The 18,181-nt window shown below is 35.4% G+C and overlaps 2 protein-coding genes across 2 annotated transcripts; both read left to right on the top strand.

The window, feature by feature from the left end:
* Nucleotides 1-547: 547 nt before the first annotated feature.
* Nucleotides 548-969, top strand: LOC308683240 (histone H4). Its single transcript, XM_081353599.1, has one exon. It carries the CDS (start codon nt 550-552, stop codon nt 859-861), a length of 312 nt encoding a protein of 103 aa, XP_081209725.1. The 5' UTR covers nt 548-549; the 3' UTR covers nt 862-969.
* Nucleotides 970-2,061: 1,092 nt separating this feature from the next.
* Nucleotides 2,062-2,436, top strand: LOC308683218 (histone H2B-like; the record flags this gene model as incomplete). The annotated part of the gene is made up of 1 exon (XM_081353560.1): nt 2,062-2,436. The coding sequence occupies one exon, from the start codon at nt 2,062-2,064 to the stop codon at nt 2,434-2,436; it is 375 nt and encodes a 124-aa protein (XP_081209686.1).
* Nucleotides 2,437-18,181: the final 15,745 nt, after the last annotated feature.

An 18,181-nucleotide genomic window follows, 5' to 3' on the forward strand; every position in this document is an offset into this window, starting at 1 on the left:
ATGATTTCCATATTACGGTGTTTTTAAATATGAACTTATATATGCCATGGTGGTCTTATAAAATGCTATTTTTATATATTTAAATCCAAAAGCAAATTAAAGGAAATGAATGGTGGTTTAAGTGTTAGTGTTATGCTGCTATATTTAGTTATTACATAATTTGTATGTTTGTGTAGTTATTAACCCTCATTCTCTCCTACCTGTAACAAATCCGTCCATCGCGGGTCAAAACTAAAGCCCTTTGATTATACCTTCCTTTTGTCTAGAAAGCTTATATCATTTGTAAAATGTTGTCTATTTTTTAACACATTTACATTTATTTTTATATACTTATATAGTTAAATTATATTGTTATCAATATTACTTTAATTAAATTTCTTTCCACTAGTATAAGGCATCAAAAGACTGACCTCGACTTGGAAATGCAACTGGTGACGTTTAACAGAACCGCCCATGAATGTGGTTTCAACTAGGTCCGCTAGCTGACTATAACCTCCTCTTCCCCATTGGTTCTACTATCATCTGCTGTTGTGGATTGAAGAGTAAGACATGTCTGGAAGAGGAAAAGGTGGTAAAGGACTCGGGAAAGGAGGCGCTAAGCGTCACCGAAAGGTTCTTCGCGATAATATCCAGGGAATCACTAAACCCGCTATTCGTCGTCTTGCTCGTCGTGGCGGCGTCAAGCGTATTTCTGGCCTGATCTATGAAGAGACTCGCGGTGTGTTGAAGGTGTTTCTGGAGAACGTCATTCGTGATGCTGTGACTTACACTGAACACGCCAAGAGAAAGACCGTCACCGCCATGGATGTTGTGTACGCGCTGAAGCGACAGGGACGCACTCTGTACGGGTTCGGGGGTTAAGAGACTCACGAAGAAGACAAACCCAACGGCTCTTTTAAGAGCCACCCATATTTACACACAAACAACAAGTTTCTATTAGATGCTGAAATTGTGGGGGGTTTTTTGTAATAAAGTAAATATATGAATGTGATCGATTGCCTTGAATGTTATCTAAAGCAAGTAAAAAATAATTTAAACTTTATTTTTACTGTTACTCAAACGATTGTGTTTCGCAGTTAAATAAACGTTGTTTTAAAGGGTTTTGGGTGTTCGTGTTCATTGCAATAATTTTTAATGTAGTTCACTAACGCTTGTTCTTTCTTACGCTTGTATGCATGTCTATAAAAGTACAGTATATTCTTTATTCTCTACTGTAGTGGATATTATAGTTTAGTGTATATCTCTGACACAATACATAGGTCCTGTAAAGAGCACATTCAGGGCTTTCCACAAATGTTTGGAGGATATTTCACCATGAAAACAACTTCTGCCTGGTCTTTAAACGTGACTGGCATTAATTCAGTGACAGAATTCAGCACTCCTATGTAAATATAATATTTTGTATTATATAAATAAGACTCGTTTTCAAATTGTCAAATCAACATCTCGGGAAAATATATGGGGTTTTGGGAGACGAATGTGAATAGGGAAGGACATTATAGGCTATATATCAATATTCCTATGAAATATAATATATTATTATGAAAATGTTGACAAATTAATAAACAATGCAATGAAAAATACCTAATAAAAAAAAACTTTCTGGATCTCAATATGCGTATCTTTCAAAGATTCCACAGTATTATGAAATTATAGTGAATTCATGGAGTTTACATCGAGTATTAATACATTGTGCTGTTTCTGCTTCTAAATAAACGTTAAAATAATATAGAATCCTCTGCAAACCTCGTTAAAAAATGGAAATTATTCACAATATTTCACTTATTCATTCGGAAAAATGCGGGAAAATGAAACAAAGGAATGGAGTCGATGTGGGGGATGGTGTTTATAGATGGGCGTGATTAATTTTTTTAAGCTTCTGATTGGTCTGCCTACAAGTCAGTGAATGTGTAATATGGCCAATGAGGTCACTCTATGGGGTGAAGACTCACAATCACAGATCCTAGTTCTTCCCTTTTGAAATTAGCATAGAGCAGTGCATAAAGCCCGCCTGCAGTGATTCAGCTTTACTGTACTCTGAGTTTCTCTGACTGAAGCATCATGCCTGAACCAGCGAAGTCCGCACCCAAGAAGGGCTCGAAGAAGGCCGTCACTAAAACCGCCGGCAAGGGCGGAAAGAAGCGCAGAAAGTCCAGGAAGGAGAGCTACGCGATCTACGTGTACAAAGTCCTGAAGCAGGTTCATCCCGACACCGGGATCTCCTCCAAGGCGATGGGAATCATGAACTCTTTCGTCAACGACATCTTCGAGCGCATCGCCGGTGAAGCGTCTCGTCTCGCTCACTACAACAAGCGCTCCACCATCACATCTCGAGAGATCCAGACCGCCGTGCGTCTGCTGCTGCCCGGAGAGCTGGCCAAACACGCCGTGTCTGAGGGCACAAAGGCTGTGACCAAATACACCAGCTCCAAGTAGAGGTGTCAGCTCAACACACAACACAAAGGCTCTTTTAAGAGCCACACATATTGTCTGTGAAAGAGCTTTGATCATTCACCGTTTTCTCATACCAAAGTAAAAGCTATTATCAGTCATTCTGGTTACAAACCTTTCTTTAAGATGAAATGTATTCAGGCTAACAGCATATTGGCAGTTCAAAATATTTGCAACATTTAGCTTTAAATATTGTTTTTCTGCACAATCGGCTTTGTTTTACAGAAGCAGAAACTCTTCTGAGAAATACTCTCAACTCTATTGTTGATCCTGTAGAGGAAGATGATGATGATGATGTGAAACTTGTGCTCCAGTAGTGCTGGGATTTACAGACATGATCATGTCAATTTTCACATCTTCCTCCACCAAACACAAACCACAGATCAGATTTCCACTGTGAGTAACATTTATTATGAGCTTCATAATGAAACCATTATGACACTTCATTCTTTTTTCGTTGTTTTATTGTCTACCCTTTTTTTTTATTCAATTGCTTGTGTGTTATGTGTATGACTATGTACAGTTTCTATTTATTCCTGTAGCCTCTTGGCCAGGTCATGTTCGTAAATGAGAAGTGGTTCTCAAACAGTTTACCTGGATAAATAAAGGATAAAAAAAATAAAATAAATAAAAAATTACCCGATGCTTCTCTTTTAGTCTCTTAATCAAGCCAAAAAAAAAAAAATCATTAAATTATTTAAAGTAATTTGATTATAGTCTTGATGAGGCAAGTTTTGCTGGTTCAACTCTTTCTGAGTGTTTGAGTCTGTTATAAACTGCTGTCAAATACATTTATTTAGTTTGTTCCCGAGTGTCTTTTTAAAGTGTCTTTTTTCCCTTTAAAAAGGGAAACTGTCAACAAAGAATTTGAATGATGAAATGCTTTCAAATGATTTAATTACAGACACTAAATATATAAAGATGTATTATTAAATTATGACTGAAACATTAAGACATTGTTTTTGAAATAGATGATGGTTTACAAATGTGAAAAAAGAAGAAAAACACCATAAAAACGCTTAATTTCAACAGTTATTCATTTGTACAGAATAAAAGTATGTTATGTGATTAATAATACTCAAACAAGCAATACTAGAACAAGCAACAGTATCATTGTCAAGCTTTCACTGTTGAAGAACAGACTAAGCATGAGGTTATGACAAATATAAAGCTTATAAGAACAAACTACAATATTTTCAAACCATGTTAAAGGACAAATAAATGCTGACAGAACATTCAAACGTGGACAGAATTAACTCTTTAATATCAGATTGAAGTTTCTTCCTCTGTTACGGCGTACTGACTCTGGTCTTCAGCAGATGAAACTAAAATACACAAAACAATTGATTGCTTCAGTGAGGGAATATATATATATTAGGGGTGTGCAAAGCAGCCGGTATTTGTATCTGTATTTGTATTTGTTGAGGGGGGAAAAGTATTTGTATTTGTATTTGTATTTGTATTCGAGTAAAATTCAAAATAGGTGTAAAAATCCATTTTTTTTGCGTTACACTTCTAATACGTTATAGTGCACTTTACGTTATAGTGTAAGTATTCTTTAATTATATCCATTATAATAATGGATATGCAATATTGGTTGATGTTTTTCCTTAAATCCAGCAATGAACATGTAACAAGGAACGTCATTGAAAAGAAAATAACATAACAGCCTTTACCAACGTTAACGTTACTCTGTCAACAGCCTATTGTCTAAATTACTGAGCTAACAGAGCTACTAGTGTTGTCACGGTACCAAAATTTCAGTATTCGGTACCAATACCAGTGAAAATCCACGGTTCTCGGTACCAATTTCCGTACCAAAGCTTAATTTAGATTAAATTTACATATATTAAAGTGTATATCACGGTTACAAAGATGGAAACTGTAGTATTAAAAACACTTTACAATAAGATTCAATTTGTTAGATAACATTAGATAAAATTACCTAACAATAAACAATAGTTATACTGTCACAATTATTCTCCTTGGGGTTCATTTAAAAATACATTTTTAAAATCAAAAGTTAACATTATTTATGTTAACATTATTTAATGCACAATGACTGAAGTGAACAAACATGACCAATCAAGTGTTTTTATTAAATAACATTCACAAACATTAATTAATGTTGTAAAAATATATTGTTCCCTCAATGTGTTGATGTTAGATGCGCATTAAGTAATGTTAATGAATGGTATCTTATTGTAGTGTTACCAAATACAGGAGATAAAACGTGTTTTATTTGACTTGGCTGTACTTTTATTTAATCCAAAACTGCATTCATATTTAATTTTAAAAGGGCTTTTTAAACCTGCTGAGTTATCCAGCCAAGAATAAGCCTAGAACAGCTTTTCTGATGGACTGATATTAATGACATGATGACGGCTTTTTATTTCATTTCTCATCGCCATAAATATATCTAAAGCTAATGCAAGGGCTAGAAATCAATTAATTCTTTGCTGATACTTCCTCGTCATCATGAAGAGCGCAGTTCGCACCGCGTCTGTCGTTGCTATGCAACCAACATAGGCGCGCCTGTAAAAACGAGCGCGCCGTTCGCTTCTATTATTATAAGCGCGCTTGCCGCGCGCCTACATTTGAAATCTGCACGCGATATGTGAACGACCCCTTATGGCAACGTGACATTAGCCTAATCCAAAATATTTCCGTGTCATTTCCTCCTTTCTTATCAACAAGTGGATTTACAGCCGGAGGAAACGCAGCTTTTTGATATAAAGTTTTTCTTGTTCCCGAATACAAATATTTTTTTAAGTATTTGTTCGAAATAAGTATTCGTAAAAAACACATTATTTGTGCCTTTCCGAATACCGTATTCGGGTTCGGCTCCACCCCTAATATATATATATATATCCCTCTGATGGTCTTCGTTTAGGAGTCACGTTCTTGGCCTTCCCGGTCAGAAGTGACCGGACACCTAAAAATGAAACGTCCTCCATCCCAGTAAAAACCAATGCAATTTATTTTTGTTCTATAATATTTATTCTTTTTAATTTAGTATTTTGAGACAATTTGATTGAATTTATTAATAGTTATGCAATATTTATGGTCTATTTTTGCCATTGAAAATATATATATTTTTTATATATATATATTTTTTTTTTACCAAAAAATTATTAATGTAGTATTTTAGTTTAATAGAGTCTAGGCCTTTAGAAAAACATTTTTTTGAAGAAAATTAGCACCATCTGGTTACAGTATGAAGAGAAAGCGTAGAACCATGGTGTAACCACTAGATGGCATGTACAGCTCTCTATGGAGAGGCATGTGAATTCATTGCAATTAATTCAATTACAACACTTTATGTAAAATAATATTTTTTTAAAAAATGGGGGGGGGGGTAGATTTTTTTGTCAATTTCCCATTCATTTCATATGGAGGTCATTTTTGACCGAAGACCAAAATCGTGATTAATTTTTTTATGACCACTTAGCATGCTCGGATCATGAACTCAGTTTTTTTTTTTTTGTGTGTGTGTGTTCACATACCTAATGCCATACAAGTCACCAAGTTTCGTAACATTTCGATGAAGCTGTGATTTTTAAAAATTCAAAAACAAAAAATTGATGTTGTAGAGTGTCACCCCTTTACTGCGGTGCACTTTTTTTTAGAATCGTGGCCGATTTGTAGATTTTGGAGAGAGAGAGAGAGAGAGAGAGCAGGAGAGAGAGAGAGAGAGAGAGAGAGAGAGAGAGAGAGAGAGAGAGAGAGAGAGAGAGAGAGAGAGAGAGAGAGATCAGAGAGATCAGAGAGAGAGAGAGATCAGACAGAAGTTGTACCTCTCGCTCTGTAACATTTGTAAAGCAGCACGACTGTCGCTAGCAGATACGGAGAAGCGGCCAGAAGAGAACTGAGGATTTTGAGGACAGAAATCTGACCTGAAAAACAGAAACACAAGAGCATTATTGAGCAACATTACAGAGCTCTGAAAGTTTCTCGAGGAACCCAAAGTTTGTGAGTGAATATAAAAGCTTTGAAATATTTTCCCTTCCATCTCATATTATTCCACCACCATTTCCCTTTTACAGCTCTGTATTAAAGGAAGAGTTCATTCAAAAAAATAATATCCTGCCAAATTTACTGACATTCATGTTATTCAAACCTTGACCTTTTTTTAGGCATTTACCCAGAACTAACTAACTTTCTGTCAAGATTCTCTCAAAGTTATGAACAAACGTTCTTCCTTCCAGTAACGTTAATAAAATGTTTGTTAAAAGTTATCTGGTTTTTAATAATGTTTTCAAAACATTAGCACAAAAATGTATACGTTTGTTTTTTAAACGTTTTAGTTGGACGTTCATCGAACATTTTTTAAAGGCTAACATTAATGAAACTCGTTTCAGAATGTTCATAGGCCTACATTTAAAAATAGCATTCCCGAAATGTTTGCAGAATGATAAAAAGGAATGTTTCCTTCGTTTCAACGTTCGTATAGCCAAGAAAAAAAAGATTTTAGAACATTACATTATTTTTATTTTATATATTTTTTTGCTAACTTAGCGGGAACATTAGAAAATAGGCCTATTTGTTGTTAGCTGGGTACAGTATTGACTTTGCTTTAATCACTTCTATAGTTCCTTTTGTTTTCCAAAAATTATGTTTCTTCAGAGTATAACAAGTTTAATCATTTAATCCATATAGAAGTTAAGCAATTCAGTATTTTAATGCAAAACTGTACCTGATGATACACTTGAATCCTTAGGATTCCCTGTGCACACTACAGTCTGGTTAGTGTGCTTGATGCTGAAGGTGTTGTTGGCGGTGCAGGTGAGTGTAGCGCTCTCTGCTGGACGGAGGCTGATGTTCTGGTTCTGTCCAGTCCTGGCCGGATCTCCACTCCAGCTGTAGGAGGGATTCGGATCACCGGACGCCAGACACCGAAGATGAAACACACACGTTTTTTGACTCCAGCCAGAAATTATTGAACTCAATCTGTACATCTCTGATGAGATCTGGAAGAGAATAATATACTTAAGTCAATTATATTTATATTTTGAAAATAAAGGTTATTTTGGTGTCTATGGTTCCATGAAGAACCTTTCACATCCATTGATACAATTTACTTTACACTAGAACTGTTCACTGGAAGATTCTTCTATGACATCACTATGAAAATTCACTCTTCGAATTCATTTTAAAGGTTGGAGCCATTGTGTGTATTTGTTGGCGCTGTGTTCTGCCACAAGCCTACTTACAGTTTTTCTCAGTCGCTTTGGTGCATTTCTCACATCACTATTTACATTTGCTCAACAGTTAGTTCAACCTCCACAACATTTAGTCATTTGTGCACATCATAGTAGCAGTTTCTCATTCCTTCCAACAAATTGCAAATGCTTTTGGACATGCATCAATTGCTTTCATACAACTCTCTGCTGTTTTATAACATTATCATTTGCTTATGTCATGTCAGTCAAAATTAACTATACTTGTGAATGCTGAATAGTCATTCCATATAAAACTAATAGTCCTCATGTCATTGCTTGAGTCATTACATACAAAAATGTTGAACTAGTTGTCAAAATCTGTCATTTAAAAAAAAAAAAAAAAAAATCCTGAAAAAGTCTCCTAAATTGAACAATTTGCAATTGAGCAAGAGATGATATTCGCTGTGATGTAGATTACAGTTTTTCTCGATTGTTTACACACATTTTCTGAAAGCATGCCTCATATTCTCAGAACTCTACACACAAATCCAAAAACACACACACAATGGGCAAAACCCCTCAATTCTCCTGCAAAATGAAACTTTACATTCAAAACAATGTTATTTCTTCTCAAAATGGTATTTTGTTTTCAAATGACACACACAAACCATCATATGAATAGACATTTATAAGAACCAGTTGAACACTGATGTGCTCAATGTAAAACACTATGATGAATGGAAAACACTTCTTCCCCATTCATCATAATGATTTAGGCCTTTTTTTGGTTCAGTGTTACACTTACTACAGACAGTACATACATAAGTGTGTTGTAAAATATCTGAGAATATTGTTTTTATACTCAGAACACACAAATACACGGTAACCAATATATTTTATTTTTCCCACAAAAACAATGTACACAGTGTACATCCCAACCAACACAAAGTAGGACATACAGTGGTCTACATACAAAACAACAGAAGAATTTACTGTATACAGTTACAATAAAAACAAATCCAATGTTGGCATCCATTGCTCCATTGAAGAGCTCACCTGATGCCCTTTTATGCTAAAGCTCTGACTGCTAATTGTAAAACTGTGTGACGGATGTTTGCCCATCATGTGATGAGTCAGTGTGCATATTTGAATGGCAGTGTGTTCCTTGTGAAAACAAGAAATTTTCTGCATGAAAATTGTGCCAAAAGCAGAGAATTGTGTGTAGTGTTTTGAAAAAAGTGTGTTTTAGAACTGCATTTTGAGTGTAAAGCAGGAATTGTGCTTGTAGTTCAGCAGAATTGGCTCAGGGGGTTGGTGAATGAGTTACATGTTGTGGTCATTGTGTCTCAAGTACCAGAAAATGTGTGTAAACAATCGAGAAAAACTGTAAATTATGTGACCAGACAGAGAGGAACGTCTGGATGTGCATGAATGATTACAGTCCTATGTATGTTGTATGTTCAGTTCCAATACAGTATATAGGCCTACTGCAATATTGTTTACAGTTGTGCACAGCTCTACCCAAAGGGAGTTTATGTTAGTTGTAAATAAGGGTGTATTTTTTCTTTTGCACAATGCTACATGTATGAACAAATTAGAATTGCAAAGAGCATATGCAGTAAAAATGTGAAACATACATATTCAGTGTCTTGTACTCAGTTACCTCATAAATACAGTAATGTGTAACTTTACTGTATTTTTACAAATGGCTGTGCAAATAGTATTTAGTGCTGTATTGAGCATTTTCAGGTAGTGTCACCAAGATCTGACTTTTATCATTGGAAAACATTTACAGAGTAAACTGTCATAATGAAAACATGACTAAGCCATTTGACTATCTTGTTCATAAACGATGGTGTCAGGACTTTTCATCTTGATGACACTGACACTTTCATTGACATAAATACTTGCTTTTGAGGAATGAGCTATCCATTTTGAGCAAGTGACACGCTTTTGCAGGTTATCAACTAGGTTTTGCAGTTTGCACTAATTGTTTTGAGAACTGCATTAACTGTTGTGCAAATCAAATGTAAATAGTGTTATGAGAAATGCACCAAAGCGACTGAGAAAAACTGTAAGACAGGGGCTAATTAGTGCAGGTGTGGCGCACAGCGAGGTGCATGGTTTTTGACTGCGAGACACGGCGTGTAATCATTGAGACTGACTTGAGTTAAGTTTTATTTAAGAAATGTTTCATTTTTCGTTATGTTAATAAATGGATTGGCATATCCGACTTTAAGTTCAGACTTTTGAAAGTTTATTATTTTTACCTTATTTAATTATTTAAGCCACAAGGAAACAGCACGTCGAAAACACGCGTGCAAAACAACTTAAATGTGCACCGACAGGAACTATTTAACTTCAGCTAAATTACTATAGACTTATTTAACTCCAGTTCTTGAATGTTTATGTGTGTTTACATTAACAGCATTGACAGGATAAATATAAAGTAATTAAACTCACCATGAACATGCAGCTCAATGACTTTTGTTGGAAGTTGAACTGATTTTCCTACTGCAACAATAGAGAAGCTTCCAGAATCCTGGAGTTTCAGGTCTTCTATTGTTATACTAATATTGTCCTTATTCATCTTTAACCTTTCATGAAATAATTGAGGATTCACCCGTTTGATCTGATCTTTGTCATACTCAGCGAATTCAGCTCCATTATGTTTCCACTGCACTGCAAGACCTTCTATTGTATAATTAGCAGTTAAATCCAGTGAGTCTCCGACAGCTTTGTGCTGGACCTGAACATCTGGATCAGCTTGTGACACTACAACACACAACAAACAACTCTGGTTACAAATCATTGCAAAAACATGTCATATTTTTTCTAATTCAACATAAATTAGTTTGGCAACAACATCATCAGAACCAATGAGAAAAAGGGAACAGAGATGGCAAATGTTAAATAAACCATCAAAAGAAGCTCACGGCATTTGAGGTGAGAGTTTATCATCACAGACCATCTCACACTTCTCATTCACTCTTATCTTCTTAAGAACAGAAAAAGAAAACAGAAAAATAATAACTTTATTCCCACCAGATTTCTGAATTTCAGACTCTAGCTCATGGCCTGTAATGGTTTGTACTGTTTATTTGCACAATGACTCGTGATCTCTGGCTGTATTTTCGGCTCTTCGCCCCTGTGTCCATCCGCGCTTTACAAAGTGTTTCACATCCCCTCCTCCACTGCACTCTTGCTCTCTTCATTTTAATTTGATTTATTTACTCTCCACCATCACCTCAACAGCTGCCTATTATTTCATAAATGTTGCACATGTGAAAATATATATTCTTCGATAGCAATGAATGACAAGTGAACTTAAAAAAATTTTCATTAATGCTGGTTGCAACAGAATAACAGTCGGTAACATTCGGCCACATTCTGTAAAGATAAGGCTTGAGGTTTCCTGAGCTGAACTTTTCTCTTTTCTCACAGATGAAACACAGATAAGACTTAAACAAAACATGCTTGATCATTTACACTGTAAAAAAGAATACATTGATTTTATTGATATCTAATTAATAAAAATGAGGCAACAGATTACAAGCAATATTATTAATTAAATTTAACAAATTAGAATTGAGTAATAAGTAATCAAATTAATTCCTTAAAAGGTAACCATTTAAAATGAGTAAAATTTACAAAATATCTTTTATTGCCAACATTGAAGACACCTGGTGTTAACAAGCAGAATCACTGAAGGAGAAAACCATAATTAAAGTCACCATTGTGGAGATCAGTGTGTGTTTTAGTTGGGCTCTTGACCTTAAATTATTATCTTTAAGTTTTGTTTGGCTGCTGTACATAAGTTATAACAGCCAGATGAACAAATAGAAAAGGTGATCTGAAGGTGTTGGTTGTGTTTTAACATAATCATTATTTCACAATCATTTGACCTGAATCACTGAACTCATAGAGTCCAATTTATTAGTTAGGTTTACTTTCTTAATGATAACAGCACTGGCCTTGTACGGCATAATATTTTTAACTTTTACAATGTAATGCAAATAATTTCTGAAAAGTTTCTCTTACATAATAAGGAGACACACAGACATCAATAATCAGCCTGTGAATCTCAACAATGGTGACATTTATAAAGCATGTTGCAGTGCATTCTGGGTTCCACCAATCAAAACTCATTCATGGCTCCCATCATGCATTGCTGCATGAATAAATAATGAGCTTATGATCAGAGGTGATCTGTTCGTCACCATTGCTGAGATTCATACGCAAAATCTTGATGTGTGTTTGTGCCTAAAAAAAATAAATTAAAAAAAAACACCATAAATACATATTTATTTATTTTTTATTTTTATTGATATCTAATTAATAAAAATGAGGCAACAGATTATAGTTCAACAGTGATAAAATGTCAGAATATGATCTGTATGTTATTCTAATGTTGATCTAGCTTACTGCTAGTCTCATACAGACAGACTAACACATACATTTCAACACATTCAAATGCAGTTTATTGTGATAGTGTAATGTTAGACCAGGTGAAACAGCGCTGCGTTACCTCACAAGTTTAATTTGTCTAATAAACTGACCTGTGAGTAGTAATTCTGCGTGAAGTTCGGTAGAATGAAATGTCCATATTCCTTTTATATCCGTGGGACTCGCGTCGCGTGTGGAGCTGATAGCTGTCTCTTAGCAACCCCGTAAACATTATTAGATCGGTCGGCTTGACGTTGACGACAAGATCCATAATTCTTAGCAAATGTTGCGTCATCAATCTACGCCTTTGTTATTGTAAATAGGTTAGCGACCCCTAGTGGCGAAAAATGCCATACTGTACGTTTAAGTGAAATTACTGAACTTAAATATACGAGCTTGATAAAAATGCTCATTTTAGAAGAAAATTTCAGATGGCACTTAGAGGCTTTTGCATCTGAAGTCTTCACTTATTCTGCATGACCATATTATACATCCCCAATACCTAAACTTAAAGGGGTGGTTGATTGCTATTTCACTTTTTTCATTTTAAATACTGTGTAATGTTGCTGTTGGTGCATGAACAGTATCTGCAAAGTTGCTGCGCTGAAAGTTCAACGTAAGCGGAGATATTGTCTTTTAAAAATCAGGAAGTTTAATGCCTACAAAAACGACTCGAATGGGACTACAACGAGATACTTCCCGGGTTTTATACGTAACTAACCCATACATTTACATCAACCCTCCCTCCGGAACATGTTCTGCTGTCGAAGAGGAGGAGTTATAGTGGAGAGCTGTAGCTGTCAGGTCTTCTGTGTTCAGGCTTCCTACAGGCGCTGTAGTTCGTCAACAATGGTTAAAATTTATGTTTGATTATGTTCCTGACAATTACAATCGTTAGCTCTCTGTGCTGCGCATTTTACGGAAGACAGCTTCCAGAATCTACACGAGTTCAATGCCGGATTCAACAAGAAACTATTACTACAACATGAAGCAGTTCCAGCTTTAATACCAGAAGCAACAGTTGTTGGGCCACAACCTGCAAGTAAGATTTAATCATTTTAAATGTATTTGCCTGTATAATTTAAGACGTAATGTTTTAGTTTTATCAAGGATGTAAACAAATGCCAGCGCTGGCTTTAGCCACTTAGTATATGACAAACGCGTACAAACATTTTGGACCCGAATTTGTAATATGTACAAATTTTGTAAACGTATTTTCCATGTATACTTTATGACGTAATTTTTTTATTTGATCAAGAACGCAAACCAATGCCAAAGCTGTTTGGTTATAGTAGCTAGTTAGTTCGATGCTATTTTGTGTGTATAAGACAAACGTGTACAAACTTCAAAAAATTATCGCAACAGCAAACTTCAGCTGCTGGAATCACATGTACACCTAAAGAAAACGACAAACTGAGTAAACTAAGTTTTGTGAATAGTTAAACGGTTGTTCATTCTATCAATAAAACAATATCTTTAAAAAACGGTATTACTCAGTCATGTATTCAGTTTTAAATGTTTAATCAGGGGGAAACCGTATCTCAAAAGCTAACAAACAGCAGTAGCATTTTCAAGTAACAGCGTATGGAAATTCTTTGAGAGAATAATAATAAAATAAAAAAATTTACCATTCAGAAACGTTTAGTAAGAGCCGTGTTTGCGGAGGTTCTGCTTGACTCTCTTCATCACCGCTCTCTGGGTCTGATTCTGGCTCAAACTGATGAGGCAATATTTACACCATTATTTACTGTCGCCCGTAAAGGTAATGGGCGTGAAGATTCCGGACGCAGTTTAGCCAATTACTACACACCGGCCGAACTAACCAATCTGAGCCCATTGCCTCTTTCTGAGGGGGTGTTTTCATAGAATCAGGAAGTCAACCGGTCGTTCAAATGACAGAGGAGGAAGCGGCTTACAATAAAGGTGAAATTTTGGAAAAATAAGGCGTTTTTTAACAAACGAAACACGAAGACATGTTATATTGCAGCCCATAAACACAATCAAGCAAAGAAAAAAGGCAGTAAACCACCCCTTTAACAACTACAACACCTACCTTACTAACTAGCAGTAATTAAGAGTTTATTGAGGCAAAAGTCATAGTTAATAGTTAGTTAATAGTGAGAATTGGACCCTAAAGTAAAGTGTGACCTGTTTGGTTACCAAACATTGCTCAAAATATCTTCTTTTGTGTTATACAGAAGAAAGTAAGTCAGGGAGCGACATGAAGACAGAATTTTTTTTGGATAAACTATCCTTTTATGAAAAAAAAAAAAATGTTTTCATTGTGGCTAAAGTAGTGGATCCATAATATAACAATTTTATTTTGAGATTGCACCCACTAGATGATTTTTGTTAGATGAAAAAATGTACATCGACTAAATGTTCATGACTTTTCCATTGATTTTTCAAAAGCCTGGAAAAAAAAAAAAAAAAAAAATCACACTTTTGAAATGCCCTGATATTTCGAGGATCACAGAAACCCTGTAGCACTCGATTACAATGTAATAACTTTTTCAACCACCATTTTCTACTCAGATGACAAACCCAAGCCTGCACATAAAGGGGAAAATAATAATAATAATCAATAATATCAATCCAGTTGACCAAATGATCCAATCAAATCCAAAGTTTTTTCCTGCTAATATTCTGTTTAACTTGGTAATATGTCAGATTACAGCTGTTCAATGCTGTTCGCCAATTACATTTCATGTTTTCTTTAAACTATGTCATTTTTCTAAACACTGTTTTCTGTTATGTTTATGTTATGCTGAACTTTTTTTGCTGTTTCAATCAGTTTTATTCTGAAGGTTGTAATACTTTGTGTATGTGTTTTATTTCAAGCTGGACATATCTTGCATGCTTCTGCATGATTTATATATGACAGTCAAAGCAATAAATCCCTCCTAATCCAAACGTTAGTAGTGCTGCAGAATTGCGGAAGGAAAGCAATAGTCATCACATTTGTCTGTACTTGACTTGGCAACAGACAAATGACACTGATAGTTAGTCACTGCTCACAGCGATTGCAGCACACTGTACACTTCACAGGCCTGAATGTGCAAGATACAGAACTTTATTTTCTTACAGCCCGTCTACATCAGCATGAGTTACTGCTCCAGAACTCCTGACTTCCTCCTAGATCATGTGAGGCAACCACAAAGCAAAGATATTGAATACTCACCTCGCCTGTGACCACATATTTGCCATCAGGAGAGAAGGAGAGTGTAGTGATGGTCTTCCTGTGAAATGAGAGAGTGGAAGGAAGTATTTAAGGCAATGTTGAAGGACATGTATCCTGCTAGTTCAGAGTTGCCTCTCTGTCTGTTCACATATTGCTTATCGCAATAATTATTATGTCTGAGCAACTCAACCAGCCTGACACTACAACATTTGCTCAACCATGAGCAAAGAGTTTGGGACAGGACTATTTGTTTGGTCAACCAATGACAGATGTGTGTTCATTATTTTAAAGTCACCATGAAATCAAAATGGACAATTGTAATTTTTATGGAATATTGCAGTATTTATTATAAATTATTTATCAATGCACCTCATTATATATTTTTTTAAATACATACTCTCAAAATCTCAAATTCTATGATGACGTGTTTACTGGCACGAGGGCGGGGCAACCTGTCACTCACATGACATCACAGCAATAGCAAACCACAACCATCCAATCAATTCCCCATGGACAAAATCAAGTCCTTACCTAATTTTATTTTTTTTTGTTAGAGAAGCTGTTTCACTTGGATATACGTCACAATAGGAAAAGAAAAGACTATTGAAACTTCCATTTCACGCAGACTTCCAACAGAACGCATTTTTCCATTCCACTGCGCTACTTTTCCATTGTTTTTGTTTTTCAATGTAAACATTTGCTAGATGGACGTCTTTAACCATTGCGCTTATGTCTTTTGAAGCGTTTCGCACGACACACTGTTCTAAAAATGCAACGCTTAAGTTAAAAGAAGTTAAACTTTTAAAAAAGCCATTTCTAAACCTGCATTTTGCTGTTTTTGCTGTTCTGTGTGAAACGGCCCTTAAAATATAAAAGTGCTTAAATAGACATCGCTGGAATGAATGTACTAGCACACTAGTGGAGCTAATGAGCCAAAGAAGGTGACATTTATCCATGTTGTGCTTGGTTAGAAAAGTATGAAAGTCTCACCTGGAGCTATTGAGGATATGATGTTGTTTGGTTTTCTTAGGGTTCAGTAGCACCACCACACACCTATAAAACGACAAAAAGAAAGGGTCAAATGGTCATTAAATTACACTTTCCAATCCAAAACAACAAAACATTAAACATTTTACTATGGTGACTGACATTCACTCCAAAGTCTTACTCGGTGACAACCTTTGGGTTAGCAGCCCAGATCTTTGACCACTAAGCCACAAGCACAAAATTTCACACCCTAGTGTTTTCTACAACCTAAATTCAGAACGAGAAAAAAAAAACTGAATGAGTGCACAAATCAGACTAATTTAAACATGATTATATCTGATTTTATGATCCAAAATTAAATGTAATCATAGCATCACATCTGTCTAACTTATCAGTCATGGCTGCATTTCCCGAAAGCATCATTGGCCAACTATGGTTCTGTCGTTATCAGTATAGATCAATGAGTTGGTGTTTCCTGAAACTATAGTTCCAACGAACATTGGTAAACAGCCTCGCAAAGTTGTGTGGTTGAAACGTTGGAACATGGTCCTATCAGCAGTTACCATGATAATACCATGGTATTCTTTGAAGTACCTTGGAGTTCTATGTATTATGATTTATGTTTCTGGTAAACATTCCGTAGGAGTATGATATCAAAGTACCATGGTATTACCATCTGATATGTAAGAATACTATGGTACTTTTGTGTTTACTTATTGGGTTTTGTGTTGTATTGGTTTTGAGCTTGTCCTCCGTGTCTTTCTTCTCCCAAATACAGGAACGATCCTTTTTAAGAATGAAAAACAAACAAGCCTTTTGGAAACTTTTAAATGTAAGTACAGTAGAGTTGGTCCTATAAAGACTGTCCGAGACAATGTCAGGTGGGGGAAATGACCTGCTGTATTGCAGACAGAAAAGGAAGGCATTGAGACAAACAGAAGACAGAGGAAATTCGTCATTCACCACTGCAGAATCCTGGGGAACAGAAACACTTTTATAAAGTCTAGTCATTTGCAGATCTGTAGTACACTCAGACAAATCTTCCCACAAAAAAAAATAAAATAAATAAATAAATAAATAAAATGCTGAAGTCCCGTATACTAAAGGTAAAACGCTGATACAGAGACAATAAGTGCTTAAACCAGTTTTCAGAAAAACAAAACCACCCTGCCATGCATTTCCTCAACCACCCAAATGACGTTTCAACCTCCTTCAGACACATATATTGCAATATTATAATTAAACATTACATTTTATATAATTTATAATTTAATATAATTTATATATAGCATAAACAAATAAATAATTATATATACATTTATTAAATCTACATATTTTATCATTTATACATAATTAAAGGGAAATAAATTAACAAATTTACAAAAACAAGCAAAAAATTGCAAATAACTTTATAAAAAGTGCAAGGTTCAGGCTCCCTGTTATTTCTGGCAGTTTATGATCCATTCATATTTTGAGGGGCGCTGCTCTTTGAATACACACACATTTTTAAGGCTCATGACAAGACAGATATTCAAGTGTTTTATTTGAGATACTTAGTAGAAAGTACAGGTATATAGTACAGGAGATATCCTCAATCACACACCTATATTCTGCTTTGTTTCTTACCCACTTTCATTATTTTAAATGTACTAACTTTGTTGGCATCATCAATTTCAGATATATTCTACGCTAAACGTCACACACAAAAATACAGCTGACAGTTTCACATGTTTCTCGGGAAGTGGGGGATTCTTAGACCGAAAAAACTAATGTGCAAAGCGGACCAGGTTTAACACAGATATTCAAACGTCTGCTGCGGTGAAACTACATCTTCAGAGTAAAGGTCTCTTCCACTGGCTGAGGTCCAGCTCTATAGGTTGATTTTAAACACACACACACTCTCTCACACACACACACAAAGAGAGATCCAAGTGCACTACAGTCTTTCTTCTGA

The sequence above is a fragment of the Scardinius erythrophthalmus genome (assembly GCF_964197995.2).
Source record: "Scardinius erythrophthalmus genome assembly, chromosome: 2".
Classification (NCBI taxonomy): Eukaryota; Metazoa; Chordata; class Actinopteri; order Cypriniformes; family Leuciscidae; genus Scardinius; species Scardinius erythrophthalmus.

What these genes read in the sequence shown, in the direction of transcription:
- LOC308683240 (XM_081353599.1), top strand. Translation starts at nt 550, where the DNA reads ATGTCTGGAAGAGGAAAAGGTGGTAAAGGACTCGGGAAAGGAGGCGCT.